General features: G+C 39.6%; 1 protein-coding gene across 2 annotated transcripts in view; it reads left to right on the top strand.

Annotated features, from left to right (window-relative positions):
- The window catches only part of Ank2 (ankyrin 2), a 213,162-nt gene that overhangs the window by 77,876 nt on the left and 112,890 nt on the right, over positions 1–22,396 (top strand). The window contains exons 6-10 of one of the 2 annotated variants that reach the window (XM_051165830.1): positions 1,961–2,146; positions 2,571–2,594; positions 6,692–6,790; positions 8,467–8,565; positions 16,118–16,216. In XM_051165830.1, the coding sequence (XP_051021787.1) occupies positions 1,961–2,146; positions 2,571–2,594; positions 6,692–6,790; positions 8,467–8,565; positions 16,118–16,216 (507 nt within the window). The remainder of the gene's footprint in view (positions 1–1,960; positions 2,147–2,570; positions 2,595–6,691; positions 6,791–8,466; positions 8,566–16,117; positions 16,217–22,396) is intronic. The other variant, XM_051165831.1, reaches the window with a different exon arrangement.

Raw genomic sequence — 22,396 nt, 5'->3', positions numbered from 1 at the left:
GGCCAGCAGCATCATGCTCATAGAACTCGGCTCCCTTCCTTCCTCCAGAGTTCTGCCAAAATTTAAAGCTATAATATTTTTACTAGGGTTCCATTCTGTGGGCTGAGTCTCTAAGGAAAAACATAACATAACAAAAACGAAGTCCACATGCCATTAGTACAGACCACTACAGAGTGCTAGAAAATAAAAATCTGAATATACAAATGTATGGGTGTGTCCTTCATTCGCAAAGCACCCAATTCAAGACACCTTGCAGCTGCTTGCTGTTCTTCACCTTAAGACACTACACTCCCCACCCCTCCACTCTGTGAAGTACTTAAAATTCAAACATATTCAAATGAACAATTAACATATTACTACAGTTCACGCTGCATGTAATGTGGTATGAAACACTTGAGAACCACTATTTTCCCTCAAAGGCCCACAGTTACCACCTAAACAATATTGAAAACAAATTGAGTAGTTAAATTTGGGTGAATTACCCTTAACTCTGGAATGACATCAAGTGTACAACCAACTGCCCTCATGCCTGCTGTGTGAATGAGACTTCTAACATTTGCTTTCAAATGTCAGAGGATTAAGGAGAGATGCACTGTTGGGTCCCAGCCCACGGGAAAAATCGGATCAGGGTTCATCTGAAAGAGGGAGTTGGGATTGAAAGTAGGATACAGAGACGCGAGAAAGAACGAATCAAGTCAGGACATTTCTGATCAAGATTCACTTTATTGCCGACTAGCAGGAACATATATAGGGCAAGGTCAATAGGATCTATTCTTATCTCATTCACCCTAGCCCCTGGGCAAGAATATAATAGCCTAAATCACTCTCTGTAGAACTTCCTAGTTCATTCTTTGAGTAGTTCCTTGTGAGAACTTCCTAGATCCTCTGGGTGGTTCCAAGTTGAGACTTCTCTACTTCTTTCAAAGGTAAATAGTCCAAGGATGGCCTAGAACACAAGACCTCATGGTGAGGTAAAGGTCAGCAACTCGAAGGTCACAGCATATAGCCTAAGCACAAGATTTCTGACATGGCAGAATCTGGCACGGGTCCCCACAATGCACTTACCCTCTTTACAGGAGCTAAATAATTGCGTCTGAAGATGCAGCGATGACCTTCCAAATTTAGTAGCTTGGTTTTCTATCTCAGCCTGGAGACCTTTCCAACTTTTGCATTGTTTGTGCTGTTGTTTGTTGAGCCCTCTTTTTAAGTTGAAAATGCTACCTAGTATATGCAACTTTATACTGAAATGATGATGTCAATCTAAAATGAAAGGAGTTGCAAAATTAATGGCTAGTCTAATTTATCAAACAGCTTTAGGCCACACTAAACACACTAAATCTCTCTCTCTCTCTCTCTCTCTCTCTCTCTCTCTCTCTCTCTCTCTCTCTCTCTCTCTCTCTTTCTCCTCTGTTTTGTTTTTTGAGACAGGCTTTCTCTTTGTAATCCTGGACTCACTTTGCAGACCAAGCTGGCCTCAAACTCACAGTGACTTGCCTGCCTCTTTCTCTTTTAGGCCACATTAAATCTCCGAAATCTTAATATCAATTAAATTGATTACTCTGCCCTCACCTTCTCTAAGACAATGAAGAAACATTTGTCTTTCACTGTTGACTGCACACTCATTTTTCTTTATAGATCGTTATTCTTTCTCCCCCTCAGTTTGATTTGGTTTCCATACTTTTTTTTTTTCCGTTTACATTAGAAGACATAGCTGAGTATTTGTTCTAATTTTGATTTCCCTGTTACAAACACGAAGCTCACCCATTCCTTCTGTAACAGGACCACATTCCATAATCAGTGAGATTTGTTACGATGCAGATGCTGTCAAGTGCAAAGAATGGAAGTCAGGAAAAATCTGATGAAGCCACTGACAAATGGCTGAGTCCACTCTGCTTCTCTCTTCACAGTCATATTCTGTCCTGCTTGTCAGTCTCACTCATGCATGTACATTATATTCCAGGATGGCTTTACTCCTCTAGCTGTGGCACTCCAGCAGGGACACAACCAGGCAGTGGCCATCCTGTTGGAGAACGACACCAAAGGGAAGGTGAGGTTGCCAGCTCTGCACATTGCAGCTCGGAAAGATGACACCAAGTCTGCTGCTCTCCTGCTTCAGAATGACCACAACGCTGACGTACAATCCAAGGTAAGAGCCGACACATCTGTGGAGAGGTCCCCTCCGACTGCCAGCCAGCATCCTTCTGTGTGATGACCGAGGAACAGTCCCTGCCGATAACACAGCATTCTGGTTAGGAAAACACAGAGACGGTTTCTATGAGATTTTCAGATGGAAGGGGACTATCTGTCGGGAGACAGTAACAAACAAACAAACAAAGCCTAAATGATTTTCTTTAGAAGGACGGATTCCGTCTTTGAGACATTTGGTTCAGCGTTCTGTCTATACCATTATATAGACAGAGTCAGGAAGAATGACTGCTGTGTAGTAGGTTGTATTTCTGACTCTGTCATGCTGGAATAGAATACCCAATTGCATTGAGCAGGATCTGCTGTCCCTTTAATTCTGCACTGTGTAACATCTTCCCTCTTTTCCCCACAAAACATTGCTTCAGATGATGGTGAACAGGACAACCGAGGTACAGTACTGCCATTATACCAGCATTTACCTTGTTTTTATTTATTGTTAGTTTTCGCCAAGTTAAAATAAATTGCCACTAATTCATACTAATGATTAAAGTTCTATTCACGGGAAACTGTTTAGAGAAAATCCTGTAATTAAGAAAGATTGATAACCCAGATGTATTTGACACAACATTGTTAAACCACTTAACTAGTTTATGAGTCCGGCATGAAATAAACAGTGCCATTGCATACGTCTTAGCGAGTGAGCCTTATTGTGAAACTTGTAAAGAGACAAGAATGTTGTCTCTTAGTTAGAATGTACAGATTAGACTTTTCAGAAGTAAAAATTCAGATTTCTCTGTTATTTAATTGCAAATTCCCCTTTTTTTTCTGAATTCCTCCCCCTTTTTTTTTACCACATTGCTTATAATCAATAATAGCTCTGCACATCATGAGCCAAGCAATTGCGTTTTTCCTCCTGTAAATCTTAAAATACTTGCCATTAAATCATTTTCCTCATATGAAATAGGTCATTATAAATGAGAACGTTGCTTTCATAAGTCTCTAGTGTGTGTGTTTGTGTGTGTGGGTATGTGTGTGTGTGTGTGTGTGTGTGTGTGTGTGTTTTCTCCTTAGTCACAAAATAAGCATGATTGAAAGTATCCTATAAAAATTAATCCACACTCAAAAACAAGTGACTCTTATGAATGTTGACTTTTGTTTTGGTGAGTTGTTCTCCAGAATAATTTGATTTTCAGCACTGAGCTGAGGACATGGAGAAGTTGCAGAGTTTTGGGCACTATGCAGGATTCAGAGAAAGTGACCTATTTCTCGAGTCTTCTTTATTAACATATTCATCTACTGAGATGCAATTTACTTGAATTATTTGCACTGCTTCTTTGTATGTTCCTTTTTTGTGCATGACATTGGGGGTCAGGTACTTTAACTTAACTGCTTGATAAAACTGTTCAGGACTGACTGGAATCATACAAATTGATTTAAATTACTAATTAGTACCTTTAATGTCTTAGGTACTCCTTGGGGATAATTTTTATACATTATGAACAACATTTCACAGTCTGGGGCAGTCTGATAATGAAGGCCAATGAGAAAGCATCAACTGATTAACTCATATAAGTGATAAAATAATATTATTTTACTTGAATAACTGGGAAATCATTTTCCAGCAACCAATATGATTTTTTGAAATTAAATTGTAAACTTGAATAATTGTGACTTCTTCTGGGAGTATACAGCACATGTATACTCACGCCAGAAAGGGAACCCACAACAAATCAAGCACAGACACCACCAACCTGGTGAACCAATGAATTTTATAGGGGTTACTTACAAGAATAAAGGTGGGAGGCTACGTTCTGGAGCAGAAGTGACTCAAAGACTGCTGCATCACCCAGGCCCCCTAGCGTGGGCAATGACTGACAAAACCTGGGAATGTGGAGCGCACTGCATAGCCTTGCAGGCAGCTCAACAGGCTGGAGAGAGTGTCCTTTCCAAGCGAGGCTGGTCAAAGCCTGTTAGAGACAGCTTAGTTGGTTTTGGCTTCTTCCAGGCACCTGGTCTGATCTTTTTTTGTAGCTTGGTTTATCGGAGAGGGCCTCTCAACGTTTATTGCTTACTCTGCCAGGGAGCTGCCTAGTGTGGACGTGGGCAGTTTCAGGTACATCCTGAAACTGTCTTGAGTTATTTACCTTCCTGTTTTAAGAAGCTCCTCTGCAGCCAGCAAGGGTGGCACAAGCCGGTAATCCCACCACTCAGGGAGACAGAGGCAGGATGAGCTCTTGTGAGTTCAAGGCCAACCTGGTCTACAAAGTGAGTTCAGGACAGGCAAGGCTACACAGAGAAACCCTGTCTCAGAAAGCCCAAACCAAAACTGAACAAAGAAGTTCTCCTTCAGGTTGAAATGTTTCAATCATGGAGGAAACTGTACAGCAATAAGACATATATTCAGAATTTGTCTGGGTGATAGGAAATATCAAGATAAAAATAGAACAAAGATTTGACATATTATAAAATAATTATGGGTTTACAGATTTTTCCTGTAGTTTTGGCATGAATACATCACCTACAAGAAGAGTAAAAGAATCTTGATTGCTTTTGTGGGAATCGAGTTCAGTTACTATTCTTACTTTCATATCTTGCTTCTTTGCAGTTAAAAGTCATTTGCAAGTAATGTTACTGAAAGCATCAACCACCTTCAATTACCTAAGTCATATGCATGTTTAGCTTAACATTTTGGAAACAGTATCACCAAATTCTGTACACAAAGTAAAAAAAAAAAAAAAAAAAGACTGATTGTGGCTTATAGAATATCTCTTAGAAGCAATAAGCACATGCTAAAATCCATTTCCACATAAAGGGGACTAGGAAATAACCTGCAAATTGTGCGATGTGTTAGCCAGTGAGTGCTGTTGTTTCCTCCTTTACTCTGCCTTGCTGTAGAGTAAGGGAAATAACCAGGTCTTTGAGCACTTCACTAAGACAAGAGCTAATATATATCTATTGCGAAGAACAGAATATTCAACTACCAACTCACAGAAAAAAATGATTTCTTCATTTGATTTTCAGATTTTGTTTTTGAAGCATTTGGGGAATAAAATATTTCTCTACCCACATTAAACCCTTAATATAGTCATTTTAGTTTAAAAATTATATTTAATTTATATTCAAAATCGGATTCAGTTGCACTATTTTCTTTATTTCATAGTCATATTGATATGATGCTTTTTTATTGAAAATAGATTTTTTTCTCACACAATACATCCCAACCGCAATTTTTCCTCCCTCCACTCCTCCCAATTGATTTACACTGAATTACACACTGACATAGACATACAGACACACACACATGCACGTACACATGCACACATGCACGTACTCACACAACCCCCAGTTCCACTCCTCTTCTGTTTTTCTTCAGAAAAGATGTTGCCTCCAAGAGACAACAGCCAAACACAATAAAATAAGATACAATAAGATAAGGCAAGCCGCTATACTGACATTGGACAAGGCAAAGCAACAGGAGGAAAAGTTGTTTGATATGGGTTTTTAAATTTGTTTTCACTATAAGTCACAGTCTGACTAAACAGCTGTGGAAGGGATAGAAAACCAGTGTGGATGGTGCAGGACGAACTGCACATTTTTCTTAAGAAGTTTTCACAGTTCTGAAGAGGAGATGCCAAGCAATGCTCTTTTAAAAATAAGATCAAGTGGGGCTGAAGAGATGGATCAGTTGTTAAGAGAACCGGCTGTTCTTCCAAAAGGTCCTGAGTTCAAGTCCCACCAACCACATGGTGCCTCACAACCATCTATAATGAGACCTGGTGTCCTTTGCTGGCTTGCAGGCACCCATACAAGCAGAGCCCTGTATAAGTAATAAATAAATAAATCTTAAAAGAAAATAAGATCAAGCGGTTGGGAAGACGGCTCAGTGGGTGCAAACATAAGGACCCTCAGTTCCAGTTTCCTGGACCCATGTTAATAAGCTGAGTGTGGCCGTGTGGAAGCCTGGAACCTAGTGTAAGAGCGTGGATACAGAGGACTACTCACCCTTACTGGCTGCCAGCTAGCTCCAGGTTTTGTAAGAGACCCTGTCTCAGGAGAATATGGTGGAAAGTCATAGGACAGGAGTTCTAGCACACTCCCCCTAGCACACACAACTGTAAGTAACCCCCACCCTATCCCATCCCCACACATGAAAATAGAAAGGTCAAAACAAAGACACTGTCTCTTTAAATCTTTGATTAAAACATTTATTAATAATTGTTAATCCTGTGTTCGAAACCTTATTTGGTTTCATCATAATCTGTTTTTCTCTAATAAGGTAAACAAACTCAGGAAACACAGTTTTGTATAGACAATTAGCCTCATAAATTAAAAATATATTTGCCGGTAAGTGTAGGATGTTTATTTATCTCTTATAAGACTAAACTGTAGAGTTCTGTTAAAGAGTTTGTTACATGACTTGTGTTGCTCGTGTACGTGGCAGGCAGTTGCACTGTAGGTTTTTCGGTTACGAGGGTTTTCTGGTTACCCGGCGGTTACTTTCCGCAGTGTAAGGCTTGCCCCTATCCACTGCTTTCTCTTTCCCTAGAGCGGATTCACTCCCTTGCACATAGCTGCGCACTATGGAAATGTCAACGTGGCGACTCTTCTTCTAAACCGAGGAGCTGCAGTGGACTTCACGGCCAGGGTATGTGGTATCAGTTTTTGTGTATTGTAGGAAAGGAAATGCGAACATTAATGGCTTTCTTTAAGGTCTTACTTTTAACCCCCTTCTTTCACCCTAAAGATTCTGAAGTTTTCACTGTGTTAATCTCAGGATGATATCATAATCCAATAAGTGAAACATAGGAATCTGGGAGCTGGAGAGATGGCTCTGGAGTGTGCTTATTAAACTTTTCCAGAGAGCAAGAGTTTGATTCTATATTTATTGGGCTGCTCACAACCACCTTCAATTCCAGCGCCAGGAGACCCAAAGCCCTCTGTGGGCCTCTGAGGCCAGAGCACTCAAACACATAGAAAATGAAAATAAGTAAAATAAGAATGTGTCGGTAGAGAAGAGTAATTTTGACATGACTTTTGATTGTTATATTATAAAATAATGCAAAAAAAAGCATGAATTATCAACTTTCACTCAGTAGATGACAATGTTAAAATATTAAGCACAGAGTATATAGGAACAAGTGGATACACAGGTGACTTTTTTTCTCTGTTGGTTTAATGATTTGAAGATTTACTCTGATGTCTTCCAAAAATACACAGGAAGACAGCATATAGAATGGTGCACTTAATGGTCTGCTTCTGTTAGAAAATTTATATACATTACATATAAAATTCATATATTAGATGGTATTTAACATGATTCAATTGATACAGGGTTTAAATATATGGAAAATTATGACATACCACAAATCAGACACATATCCTTACCCTAACGATGACACCCAGTATCTCATAAGACAAATACAAGTTTGTGTGTATTACTGTAGTCCTTAGCATCCTATGTACAGGCCATGTGTGGTGAAGTAGATCTGTAATCGTAGGAATCTCGAGGCTCAGGCAGGAGAAGTTCCTGCCTATGGCCAGCCTGGGTTACACAACAAGTTCTGGGCTAGCCTGAGTTACATATTGAAATCCTGTTTTTAAAGGAAAAGATTCTTTTGTTCTGGAACTATTGTTGTACTATTCTGAAACCCTAATGTTATACTGTTTTTACAGTTGTTTCTCTCTATGTATTATTCTGAAGGGGTTTTAAAGACTAATTATCAATGCATATTTTTTCACCTTTGAGATCTCAAAGTACATGACAATAATAGAGAGACATTTTCCTGAGCTCTGTATTAGAATTGGAGTCTTTGCTTCTACTGCACAGGTGTCTTCCTCCTGTCTCTTAACTGTAGTTTTACATCCAATGTGTTATTGTTATTCTTTACTTTTTTTTTTCCTTTTTTCTTTTTTCTTTTTTTTTTTTTTTTTTTTTTTTTTTTTCGAGACAGGGTTTCTCTATGTAGCCTCGGCTGTCCTGGACTCGCTCTGTAGACCAGGCTGGCCTCGAACTCACAGCGATCCGCCTGCCTCTGCCTCCCGAGTGCTGGGATTAAAGGCGTGCGCCACCATGCCCGGCTACTTATTGTTATTCTTGACTAACAGACATTTTAGTTCTATTCCCCCCCCCTTTTTTTTTAAACACCTAGCATTCACAGTTTATGGGCCTATTTGTTCCTTATGATCAAACCTATTGGGCCATGGTTAACAATGGGTCAAATTACCACACAGGTCACACCCCCCTGATAGTCTTTACTAGGAAGCTGTGCACTCATGCCCTACCATATCCAACCTGCTCTGTTTGGTCTTTCCATGGCACAGAATGGGATCACTCCCCTGCATGTGGCTTCCAAACGGGGAAACACCAACATGGTGAAGCTCCTCCTGGATCGAGGTGGCCAGATCGATGCCAAAACTAGGGTGAGTGTCTCTGCACCTTGAATTTCCAGCCATTCTTATGCTCTGCAGCCTCTCATCCCACACTTCGGAACACTTGTCAACAAACACAAACGGTGGGTTTTCAAGGAAATTGCTCTTGGGTTTGATTTCAATCTCGCACAACATTTAAAGATTCCAACTAATAAGAGGAAATTAATGTCTGCTCATAAATGCCTACAGAAAAAGACCACTAGCCTCTCAGTGTGATTTTTTTCTTGCTCAGTTTCTGGGAACAATTATCAAGGCTAGCACTCACACAGCTCTCCTTTGGGTAGTCATCAAGAAGGCAAGTTGACTGGCACATTCGAGCTGAGAGACTGTAGCTTTTGTATAAAGTGCTTTCATGCAGATTGACAGGTTCTTTTTTTCTTCCATTGAATCCATTAGTCATTTCCTTGAGAAGTTGTGCTATAGTCATTGGAACAAGAGATTTTCTGTCCTGCTGACAGGACCACAGCTGACACTTGGCAAGATATATCTTCATCTCGGTAGAAGTGGAGCCCTTCATTCATTTCAAAGTTCTGAAATGGAGTGACATCCTGGCATCTTAATGCACACATAGTGAATAAACTGATACGTTAAAAACAGATTCTGAAGGCAAGCTGCTTGGTTTCAAATCCTATTTGTCCCATTCATGAAGCCAGATAATGCTGACATTTTTCTGACCTCACGATTTAGCGAATAGCACCTCCTAACTTCAGAAGGTTATATATGAGGACTGACTTGTAGTTTTGTTATTTTCCTTCCTGAAGTGGAGGTTTAGTTCAGTTAGTACAATGTGCACCCACCTTTCATGAAGCCCTGCATTGGATGTCCAGTACCACCTAAACACACTAACAATACCAACATGCAGAAGGTGTAAGCTGGAGGGCCTGAGCTACATGAAATTAGAGAGGGAGGGGGGAAGAGAGAGGTAGAGAGAGAGAGAGAAGAAGAAGAAGAAGAAGAAGAAGAAGAAGAAGAAGAAGAAGAAGAAGAAGAAGAAGAAGAAGAAGAAGAAGAAAAAAATCACTTAGCTACTCAGATTTTTATAATAGTGCTGATATTATGTGTATTTTTGCTTACACACATAATATCAGCTTTCTGAAGTAGAAACTGGCTAATAAAAGACTTCACAAAATTTTTAAGTATTTTTGAAACACAAAATTGAGCCTTGAATAGTGATGTACACCTGTAATCTCACTATGGTAATGGATACACGTGAGTCTAATACTCAGGCAGAAGAGAATAGGATTATAATTCTGAAGTCAGCCTAGGCTGCAGAATGAGTTGAGGCCGTCCTGGGCTATGTGTAGGGACCCAGTCTCAAAAACAAAGGGAAGAAACAGTTGCCCAAATGCTATTTCACTACCGAAACAGTATCTTCTATATATGAGAGGGAAACTGCTCCAATGAAATCTAAAAATATGGTCACCTAAATGAGACCTGTGTAACAACAACATCAGTTGATGTACCAACATGGACAGGGAGGTTTCAAAGGCTCTTATGAATGAATGGTAAATACAATCAATTGCTGTTGAAGAGAGGACAATCGGTCTTCTCCAGAGACGAGGCCATATATGAGATACTCCAAAGGGATTCAGCAGTGTGCGTGTGTGTGTGGGCGGGGGTGGGAGGGATAATAAAAAGAGATTATGAGTTTGAGGAGATGGCCATGGCCACAGGAGGAGTTGAAGTGGAGGAAGGCGTGAGTGAAAATACAACAGGCATTTAGGAAATTCTTGAAAAATTCTATGTTAAAAAGCATTTAAAAACTTCTTTCAAAAGAAACCATTCAACCAAGCAATCAAACTAAAGAGACAAGAAGACAAAGCAAAACCAAAAACACCCAAAAAGCAAAACAAACAAAAACAAAAATCACTGCTAAATTGTGTGGTGAAGGAGGTCTTGAAGAAGGCAAATGGAACGTCTGTTTTCTCTGTGGGTTCCTTTACATCCTGGTCTACATCATCGTCTCACCGTCCAAACAATAATGGTGCAATCCACGCATGCGTACATCTTGAGCTAGCAACTGTTTTCATTTCCAGAATCTGTAACAGTCCTAGACAACAAGTTCTGTTCTCTTCATTGCTTCACAAACAGTGCCAAAAAAAAAAAAAAAAAAAAAAAAAAAAAAAAAAAAAAAAAAAAAAAGAAAAAGAAAAGAAAAGAAAGGAAAAAGACCTTCATTTCTTTTAGGACATTTGTTCTAGGGTCTCAGTGTCATGCCATGTGGGAGTTTGTGAGTTGTTTTGTCTACTGTCCAGAATGTGGTGGTCTGCCATTGCATGGGAGTTTTGCCTGGCTTCAACCTTTGCCTTGGGACTGTGATATGCTGTGGATGGCAACAAGGGGACCATCTGACAGTTTGAGGATGCTCTGGCTTCACCTGTCCCCCGTTTCCTGCATTGTTGTCATTTTTCTTACCTCAGGTCATTAATCTTGGCCAGTGCCTTACAGAAGTTCACTGCTTTTGTTAATGCTGTTCTGGAGCATACACTCATTAGTAAACAGTTGATTTTGTTTTTATTTGCCAGTATAGCATTTTTTTTAAGTTTTCCAATGATGTTTGTGTTGTCATGGTTCACACGCACTGCAGGTACAATTAAAAAGTCTAACACCAATAGCACTGTATTTCCAAAAATCAAAGCATACTCAGAGGTACAGAGACAAGTACTCTCCTGCTTGTCCTGCTTTTAACTAATTGTCTTATGCAAAGTTACCAAGTGGAAGCACTGGGAATGGAATTTGTAGCCACATTTTGAACTCTGTAGCCTTTGGATAGAGCAAATAAATTGAATTTTATTCAAGAATTAAGGTGCAAAGAGTAGATTTTCTAATTCTGATTAGAGTGTGGAATTATGTTTTTTCATTCTCTTGGCAATTTCCAAGTTCTTCCTTGTCCAGAGTTCAGGAGACCCAACACTAAATAAGCCAGATAGGTCTCTATATTCCCAGAGTAAGTCACAGGCTGGTGGCATTGCTCAGGGAGAGTGTGCTTGCCTAGTATATATGAGACCACATTTGGTGTCCAGTACTGTGAAGAGAAAGGAAGGGAATGCAGGTGAGGGAAAAAGACAGACAGACAGACACACACGCACACACACACACACACATGCATGTGTATGCACACACATGCACATACACACAGAGACAGACAGACATACATACACACATGCGCACAGAGACAGACATACAGATAGACACATACAGAGACACAAACATCACAGACATATAGACAGACAGACACACACACACACATACACACACAGAGGGGCTGACCATTGTTCCCAAGGGATACTGTATGCTTGTGAAAATTTAATATGCTTTAAAAAAAAAAAAAAAAAAACAAGGTAAAATGAAATGCCTTTGCTGACTTCCATGGTATAAATATTCTCTCCATTATCCACCAAGAGCTACCAACATGGTATCGCTGCAAGCAGAATTGGCATGGGACATGAAAGGGAGCTCATTGTGTTTCTTGTGTCTTAGCTTCATTCAGCACATGTGGCACGGTGGTAAGCTTTCCACTATGAGCTGAATATTTCTCATGATGAAATAACAGTGCTCTACAGCATTGTTAGAGTCTTACACGCTGGCCACAGCTAAAAACGTCATGCCCCTCTTACCAAATGAGTCAAGCCTGGACTCAAGAGGTGTAACCTGGGATTGCGAGGCCTACTCTGGAGTTATTCTACTAGATTACTAAGATAATAGAGTTGAGTTTGCTTCCTGGTCTCTTAAAGTATATTTGAAATAGAAAATGCTTACATTTTTAAAATTATCATTATAAAAGGGTTTCTATACACGTAATTAAGCAATCTTAATTATCATAATTTTCAGTTACTTCTAGTAATCAAATTGTCCACAGATAATCAGAATATAGTGTATTCCATCTAGAATTCTCTCTCATCTATTCATTCTTTTTCATATGTTTGAGATTTCCATTATCTGGAGAAAAGGAAAATTTATAGAGGTTTTGTTTGAATAATAAATGAACCTCTTTCTGGTTCCTCCCTGCTGTCGCTACTGTTTTGACAACCATTGAGGCATTTGGCAACTTAGAAGCCTCATCATCAACAGACTTTAGTATCAGAGTCTGAGACATTTTAACCAGAGTCCCTCATTAATGTCTAAAACTTCATGCTTTACTGTTAAACTATAAATTTTATAGCTACTTAAAATGAAGACTATTAATTTGGGTTTTATTAAGGTTATAATTCTTTTCTGTGTTAAAGCTTATTTATTATTTAAGTGTAGAGCTACCCCATAGGAGGATTATATTTAAAATATTAAAACACACATTTTAATGCCAGCAATAAAAGTAGACAAGACACTAAAAGATATTGAGCAAAACATCAGAGAAAAAGGAAGCTCCCTTTCTGCTTATTAGAAGAAATAATTAGAGGAGTGGTAATAGCTACCAACTGTCATATGTGTACGATTCTCTATGTACTTTGCTAAATATATTAGAAATATCACCTTATTTTCCCTTCCCAATAACTTACAAAACATACATTATTTTCTCGAGCACTATGAAGGTCTTCATTTGAGCAAGGAGATTGCTAAAAGGGTGAAACTAGATCTTAGCACACTATGCAACGTGAGCTAGGACACACAGCATTTTTATAATCATGATCCGATTTCAACATCCATTACTTGAAAAATAGCACAGTCAGAGATCGAGGAGTGGAAACGATAAGACAAGAAAGGATTACACAAAGCAATTCTGAGCTATCAGCTAGATGGTAATGTTCCACTAATGTTAACTGAGTAGCTTTCCAGAAAAGCTACTTTCCAGAAAAGGCAGCACATCTGTACGTCTGATTTTAGTGAGGAAGAAAGTGCACAGGAGGAAGAGAAGTTCAAACATAGGCTTATAGCTTAATGGTCCTGAAATATAAAGCATGTACAAGAATTGGCAATGACTTGATAGCGTGCGCTGTAGTAAGGATTTCAATTCCAGCCAGACTGAGTTCCTTGAACAGTGAATTTGGCATCAGTGAACACTGGTCCCTCCTTAGGGCAGGCGCACTGCATCATTAACCATGAGACTGAGACCTTAGTCCTCTCGAGTTTGTCAGTGCCCTTGCAGGGATGTTAAAAGCTTTCTACAGAGTTCCTATTGTTACCTGAAGGGTGCTTTTTGGCCTTTACCATGATTACACAGAGACTATTTCAGGCAATTCATTAAAATGATCCATCCTGCTTCACTTGAACACTCTAAGCCAGCATCCATCTCTACGTCTGTCTCCTAAAACTGTAAGAGTAAGAGCACCCCTCCTCATGCATTGCATGGAACCTTACCCCGTAGACATGGGCCACTAGGACTTTGTGTCTCTGGAGTCCAGGACACAGAGTTCTCTGCTTACTGCAGGACATTCCTCATAGTAAACATTGATGAACCCTCAACAAGCCTGTCATTTACTACACAACTTATGTCACCACTATGAGGTGCTGGTATCAAGACAGAAAAGTCTGCGGTCTTCATTTTTTCCCCTACACCACCATCTCCTTTTCACGGTCCTGATGGGAAGTCTTGCAAATAATGTGGCATTCCCAACAGCTGGGGTTAAATGCTTTCTCTAAAATGGAGGCTCTTTGTGCTAATTCTGATACCCCAAATGACAAGACTGATTTTAGCTATTCAGTATCTTCTCACTGGCTAAGTAAATTCAACAAAGCAAAGTGTTATTAGTGTTTAAAATCTTAGCCAAAAATAGACTGGGCACTCAAATTTAATAAGGCAGTTAGAATAAGGTAGTTAGACATTTTAAAGGGCCTATTTATAGGGCTGGAGAGACACCTCCGTGGTAAATTGCTTGCTACAAACATGAGGACCTGATTTTAATTGCCAGAACCAATATGACAAAGTCATCTATGGTGGTGGGGGTCATTTATAATCCTAGTTCTGGGGAGGTAGGCACAGGTGTGATCCACAGAGATTCTGCCCTGCCATCTTACCTTCATTCATGAGCTATAGGCTAAGTTAGAGACCTAGTCTTAAAAACTGGGTGGCTCCTGAGGAATGACCCTTGAGGCCCAACTTTGTGTTTGCGTGGCCATGTATATATGTCTGTATGGAGACTAAACACACATATATGCTCACACACAAAGTCAGAAAGAGTTATTATGGTGTTATAGGCAGCATATTAGGCAGGCTCATTGACAAGTGCAGTGTTCTGAGGACCATGAATATTGTTGTCAGAGACCCAACAGGTGAGAATAAGTGAAGCTCTTATAATTTTAAGGATTATTAACTAGAGATGACATTCATAGGAATACTCAACAAAAGCCCTCAGTCAGGACTGGGAGATTCTGTAGACACCTCTCCTCTATGTCCCTTTGTCTTTCCCCCTTGGTCAAACCCAGCCAGCTGCCAGGGGGAACTGTTGGTCATGCAGAGACATAACCAGGCATGGTGAGTCTGAAGAGCAAACTGAAAAAGTTCTAGCATGGGAATGCAGAATGTGACCATCCCCAGGAACCATTGTTCTTATAAGAAAGATACAGCTTGGCAAGATGCCTTAGGAAACAGAGACATGAAAGACAGGCGGTCAGAGTTCTGGATAAATCAAAGCTGAAACCTGAATCATTCTATTTTTCAATTTATCTGGCTGGTACCCATCGTCTATGTTTTGTTCCTTGGACAGTCTTGAGGGTTTTCCTGAAGGCTCCCATGACCATACTGACTTAGGCACACTACATCCCATTTTCTTTCTTACTAATAGCTTGGTAGTCTTTAAAGTGATTTCATCTCATAGTTTTCATTTTCCTGTCAACTCTTCCTTTTGCCCATGCTACCCTGAAAATGAAAAAAAAAAAAATGTAGAGGCCATTAAGAGTGTGTTCAAGAACCAGAAGTTACCCCAAAAAGTCCAGTTTTGTCATATATTACTTGATACAGTTTTAATTCTATTTGTTGATAATAAATTTCATCTCTGAAATAGTTATATAATTTTTGATAAATGTTGAAAATGTTAAAAGATTATGAAAAAATCAGGGCACCACAAAACACTTTAGGAAATTTTAAGAAAATAGCTACAGTTCAGAAGTGAATGTTCATGGACAAATTAGAGCAGGAACAATTTTTAAATAAAAGTGACACAAAGAAAACTGAAATCAAATAGTGTACTAGTACAATCCCCAGCTGTGGGTCCAAGTGAGTAGGATGTTAGCATCCCATTGCTGCTGCTGTCTGTGCCTTTTCATCTTCTGGAATGTGCAAAGCCTGATCCGATGCAACCTTCCTGCATTGGAATAGAGGTGGTGGGGAAAGGTGAGGGGTCTCTGCTTTCCCTTTCTAATTCTGTGTGTCATGTTTTTTTTCTGTCTTTTTTTTCTCTCCCCCCCGTCTTTTGTTTTCTTCTTCTTCTTCTTCTTCTTCTTCTTCTTCTTCTTCTTCTTCTTCTTCTTCTTCTTCTTCTTCTTCTTCTTCTTCTTCTTCTTCTTCCTTCTCTTTCCCTTGTCAATAGCAATAGACACAATCTTGGTTTTGTTTGTTTGTTTTTAAATGAGTATGAACACAGGCTTAATTTTTTTATTCTCTTGTCAGGACGGGTTGACACCACTTCACTGTGCTGCACGAAGTGGGCATGACCAAGTTGTGGAACTGCTGCTGGAACGAGGTGCTCCCTTGCTGGCCAGGACCAAGGTGAGTCATTATGAGTAAGATGGCATCCAAGGACACATCAAGGCACTTTGGCTAGTCTCTCCTCTTAACTGAAAAAACACCAGTCAATTCTTTTTACTCATTCAATGAGCTAGGAATAAGAAATACATAAGAAACTGACAAAACTATTAAAATGAGCAAATACAAGCATCAAGATGCACCAAATGAATACCTCTTTATTCCTCCAAAACTTGATTAACCATATCATATAAAATAAGAATATTAAATATATTGACATATACGAGATTCTTACATTGCATGAGCTAAGATGTTTTTATCATTTTCTAAGATAACTATATAATACATGTGGAATTATCTGTAAAGGTAATACCATTAACAGTAGAAGATGAAGCTTTGAGCTTTCATCTGTTTCTTTTGCGTAATGCTGAAAGTTACTTAATAGAGTTGGTGAGTCAACCAACCCAATCCATTAGGGAGTAATAAATACGACTAGAGCAGCATTCCTTTAGATTAGCTACCTGTAAAGAACCAGTAAGTGAGATTCTGTTTATTTTGCAGAACACAGTGAGATTTTTGTTTTGGACTTATTTTAGTAATATGGTTAATAAAGAAAACCTATTTCCATGTGAATAAAACTCACACAGCAAATAAATTATTTGGAGTTTTTTTTCTCCTTCCTACCTTCCTTCCTTCCTTCCCTCCCTCCTTCCTTTCTTCCTTCCTTTGCTTCCCCCTCCCAAGACAGAGTTTTTCTGTGTAGCTATGCTGTCCTGGGCTCACTTTATAGAACAGGCTAGCTGCAAACTCACAGAGATCCGCCTGTTGCTGCCTCTCCTAGTGCTGGGATTACAGGTGTGCACCACCATGCCTGGCTTGTTTGGAGGTTTTTATTATTGATAGTTTATTGATAATTTATAAACTTTATTTTATTGTTGCATGTTTTTAAATATCTATCAGAAAATACCATTCAACATAAATTGACATTAACCACCAAAAGTTATTGGTATATGCAATAATTTTTAGATCCTTAAATATGACAAAAAATCTGAGTATGTAGATGTCTTACATGTTCTCCTGATTCCTCCCTCTTCCAACTCCCTTAATAATGCTGAAATCCATTGTTTCTAGCAATGGGGCAATATGAAGAAACCAAGACAGTGGCTGCACGTAAATCATCTTCACTATGTACACATATATACACACACGCACAAGCATATATATATATATATATGTATAATATGTGCATGCGTCATTCATAATGCACAATGATAATGGAAATAATGCAGATAACCAATGTAGCTAACCAACTCTACTATTAAGTAACTATTCTAATTAGCATTACCCAAAAGAAACATATTAAAGCTCAAAGCTTTATCTTCTAGTGTTAATGCTATTACATTGACAGATAATTCCATATGTAAATATATATATATATATATATGTGTATATATAAGTTTATTGTGTATAATATATTGTATATATTGTTTTCTGGTTATATGTAAGATAGATAGATAGATAGATAGATAGAAAGAAAGATAGATAGATAGATAGATAGATAGATAGATAGATAGACAGATAGATAATAGATATTGGTGTTTTGAGACAGGGTTTCTCTGTGTAGTCCTGGAACTTACTCTGTAGACCAGACTGCCTTGAAAATCAGCCTGCCTCTACCTCCCAAGTGCTAGGATTATAGGAATGTGCCACCACATACAGCTCAATTTATATTTTAATTAACATTTTCATTGATATCATGCGGAGCAACGCAGAGCTTTGCTTAACATGTATAGAGAATGCAGCCATTCTGTAAAAGATGTGTTCTAACAGCCACTTAAACAAACAACAGCAAAACATGACTTCATTCAAGAAATACATAAGGTGAAATAAGTTATCTGCACTGTTTTTATTATCATTCTGTACTGTGAATACTTCAAAATATATTTTAAAATATGCAACAACTTAAACTGGGTTATGCAGAGATAATTGTCGAAAGCTTATTGAAGAAATAGACTTCTTCAGACTTCAGTCCAATCATGTTACACACAAAAATTGTAAAATACACATAAAACTGGGAAATACATGATTGTCCAAGGAATTTTCATATAAGGTTGTTTATAGTTTGCCTATTAATTGGCACACAACCAGCAAGTGTATGGAATACCTAAGTGTGGGGTTTTTTTTAAAGGTGAGCTTCCTATCTAACCAGGAGGCATTCAGATCTAAGGGTTCAGCATTGTTGACCGCATGGTTATACCCATTCATTCCCACATCTAGCCAATGTGGATGGAGACCACACAATGTGCCAGGTACTGCTCTGGGACTAGCAAGGTGAATGCTAATCAAAGAGCATCTTTAAGATGCTTAGAATCTTCAGGGCAGGAGAGACAGGAACAGGTTATGAAAGGGAGAGCTCTGTGAGGGTAAGGGACTTGTGGCAGATGAACCAGTCAGGTTGAAATGGGACTATGGCACTGGCATGTGTGTGGCATAGCGTCCTCCGTTTCCCATTGCAGCTCTCAGTTTGACTCACCCAGTCTTCCTCCTGGAAGCGACTTTACCTCATTTTTTGAAAGCTCTAGCTTTCAGCAAAGGAATCTTTGCAGAATTCTCCGAGTACTGACCGTAGGGCCTCTGTAATTCCCATGCCTAACCCCGCATTCTCCAGCCACCCTTTCTGTCTCTCAGCTCACTCACTCTCAATGCCCAACCCCAGTCAGTGTCACTGTCTATCCTCACCCTGGACCCTTACGTCTGTCATAACCCTTATTCCACGTCTATCACTTCCTTGAAGTTCCACTTCCAAACACTCTCTCCATGGCCTCTGCTGACTAAACTCTTGTCCCATTCCTGTATCTGAGTGTGGCAGCTGTGATAGCATTGCCTTCAGACTCGTAGGTTAGCCCTATATGTTGCCTGACGAATCACACTACAATTTCTATAGTGATTCATCTTGGTCCCTGCTACCTACGCCACAGTTTCTCTTTAAACCACTTAGCATTTTTTTTCTTTCCCCCCTTCATACAACACTGAGAAAAACTGAGGCAATGAGACAGTGTCCACAGACTCACACTTTCACAGCTGTCTCTGCTTCCATGGACCACAGCCCATGGAGCCTGTGTTCTTTCCTATTTTATCACCGGCGACAGCTTCCTATGACTCCCTTTTCTTTTCTTTTTTTCTTTCTTTCTTTCTTTCTTTCTTTCTTTTTTTTTTTTTATTATTACCAGAGTGTTTAATACATTGATATATTCATGGGAGCAAACACAATCTCTTCTCCTTTTATTGGGTGTAACAAAGCTCAAATTGACTTTCACAAAGCAAATTTTTTCCTTTTTAAAAAAAAATTTTATTAATTTATTCTTGTTACATCTCAATGGTTATCCCATCCCTTGTATCCTCCCATTCTTCCCTCCCTCCCCTTTTCCCCTTATTCCCCTCCCCTATGACTGTTCCTGAGGGGGACTTCCTTCCCCTGTATATGCTCATAGGGTATCAAGTCTCTTCTTGGTAACCTGCTATCCTTCCTCTGAGTGCCACCAGGTCTCCCCATCCAGGGGACATGGTCAAATATGAGGCACCAGAGTACGTGAGAAAGTCATATCCCACTCTCCACTCAACTGTGGAGAATGTTCTGTCCATTGGCTAGATCTGGGTAGGGGTTTAAAGTTTACCACCTGTATTGTCCTTGGGTGGTGGCTTAGTTTGAGTGGGACCCCTGGGCCCAAATCTGCCTTTCATAATGTTCTACTTGTAGGTTTCTAGGACCCTCTGGATCCCTCTACTTTGCTATTCTCCCATGCGTCTCTCACTTTTCTAGATGCTTTCCTTATCCACCTTCTAGGACATGATGCTTCTGTGGATTCCTTCTGCTTCGCTAGCATCTGCTGCCTTGTCTCTGTGACTGTTTCCTCTTTACTCACAGTCCTCTGGCTGTTAGCAATTCTGGAGGCCACGCTCTGTCTCTCCTCACTCCCTTGCTCTGAAGTTTCCTGCAGTTCATCTTTATGCAGTGCCTATGCACTGCTGACACACGTGTGGATATTTCTACAATCCTATATGTTCATAGCAGCTCCCCGTGCCTCCTGGAATATTTACTGGACAGCTCCAAGCAGGTTAAATGATATTTTGTCCACTCGTAAACATATCCTCTTTGAATCTTGTACCTTCATTCATGGGTATCTCACTTTTTCAAGTTCTCAAATGGAATGCCTCAAATCATGCTGGACTCTTCTTTTTCTCACTCTACACTCTGTCACCTCTTCCTTCTATATGTCTCGTTAAGCCAAAAGCTGTTCGACAGCCTCATTGCCACCAAGGATCCCACCTGGATCATTGCAAGAGGCCCAAACTGGCTTCTGTTCTAGCTACAACCTATCTGTACACATTACACATACCCAAGGCAATCCTGTTGCCCCAGCCCTTCAGACCATGCCTGAGCTCTCTCATAATGTCTCTTCTGCCTCTGAACCGCTCCTCATTTGCTCACCTTACTGCCCTTTGAGGTCTTTCCTGTGTGCGCCCGACACAGGGCTTACACCGGTTTTTCTTCTGTCTCATATACTCTTTTGCCAACTCATCAGGCAGTAGTTTGGGATGGCATTTGTTGTCTCTTAGAGACTGTGTAAAATACCTCCGTGCCCTTCTGGCTTTCACACTCTCTATTGCTAACTCAGGTATTGTTCTAGTAAGTCTGCCTTTGTGTACTTGGTCTTTCTCCCACAAAGTTTTCAGTATCCTTTCTTCGTGCTGAACATTTAGTGCCTTGGTTATTACTATGTGTCATGGGGACTTTCTTTTCTTGTCCTGTCTGTTTGCTGCTTTATATGCTTCTTCTACCTTGATAGGCATATCTTTCTTTAGACTGCAGGAATTTTTCTATGATCGTATTAAAAACCATTTTCCATGTCTTTGATCTGGGTTTCTTCTTATTCTTCTAAGCATATTATTTATAGATTTGGTCTTTCCATGGTGTCTCAGAGTTCTTGGATTTTTTTCTTTTCTTTTCTTTTTTCTTTTTTTTTTTTTTTTTTTTAATTTTAAAATCTTCTTGAACTGAGCTATTCATTTCTTCTACCTTGTCTTCAAGATCTGAAATTCTCTCTTCCACGGTTTGAAATCTCTGGTGAGATTTACCACTGAGGTTTTTTGTTTGATATCCCAAGTTTTTCTTTTCCAGTTTTATTTTAGTTTGGGTTTTCTTTGGTGATTCTAGTTCTACTTTTATGTCTTGAAATGTTTTAATTCAACTGTTTGAGTCTTCGTAGTCTTAATAAGGCATTTAATCTATATTCTCCTTAGGTTACCTGAATATATTCTTAATACATCCTTGTCTTGTGCTTCTGCTAAACTGCATTTATCTGGGGATAATGCTGTAGAGTTTCTGGCTTCTGGAGGATGCCTACTGTCCTGGCTCTTTGTGTCTTTTTTTTCATCTCAATCTAGGTATCTGATAATGATGTTTGCAGTATTTTTTTTGGTGTGGATATCTCATCTTGTCTTTGTTGGGTGGGTACTCTGTTCATTGGTTGCTGTTGTAAACTCTGGATCTGAAGCAAGTGTGATGCTGTGGGGTTCCTGGTAAAGAGTGGTTCTGTAGGTTGATGAGTGACACAAAGGAGTGGAAATGGGCTGGAAAAAGAAGCTGAGAGGAGCAGCAGGAAAATGGCAGGAGGACCTGGGTCAGCATCAAGAGGCTGAGTCCCCAGGGAGTGTAGGTAGGGTGGGAGGAGGATCTTTTACAGGCAGGCTTCTGCAGTACTAAGAGTAATTCTAGAGAGACCTGAAATGGAGATCAGGAAGCATAGCGAAACTCACTTACCTGTTTCTTGGTGCCGTGGTAGTCCCTAGTCGGAACTATTTCTGAGGGTGATGCTGACACAAAGGAGTGGAGGTGGGCTAGGAGGGAAGGATGAGAAGGATTGTGGGAAATAATGAGGGGGACTTGGGTTAGACAGAAATTGATGTGGTGGCCAGTTTCACACATAACCTTCAAGTGGATAAAATGGCATCAGCGAATGATGGGAATTTCAGATGAGCCCTCAAAACTTCCAGTCCAAACATTGTCAATGGCCATGTTTGTTTTATCTTTGACATCGCCTTCACCTCTGATGTGTACTTTCTTATCAACCTGCTCTTCTTTTCAAAGTCTGTTTAATGGATTTCTAAATATCAAAGCAATGGTTCCTAATGCAGTTCATTTCA

The sequence above is a fragment of the Acomys russatus genome, chromosome 23, assembly GCF_903995435.1.
Source record: "Acomys russatus chromosome 23, mAcoRus1.1, whole genome shotgun sequence".
Lineage (NCBI taxonomy): Eukaryota > Metazoa > Chordata > Mammalia > Rodentia > Muridae > Acomys > Acomys russatus.
This window is presented reverse-complemented; position numbering and strand designations above follow the sequence as displayed.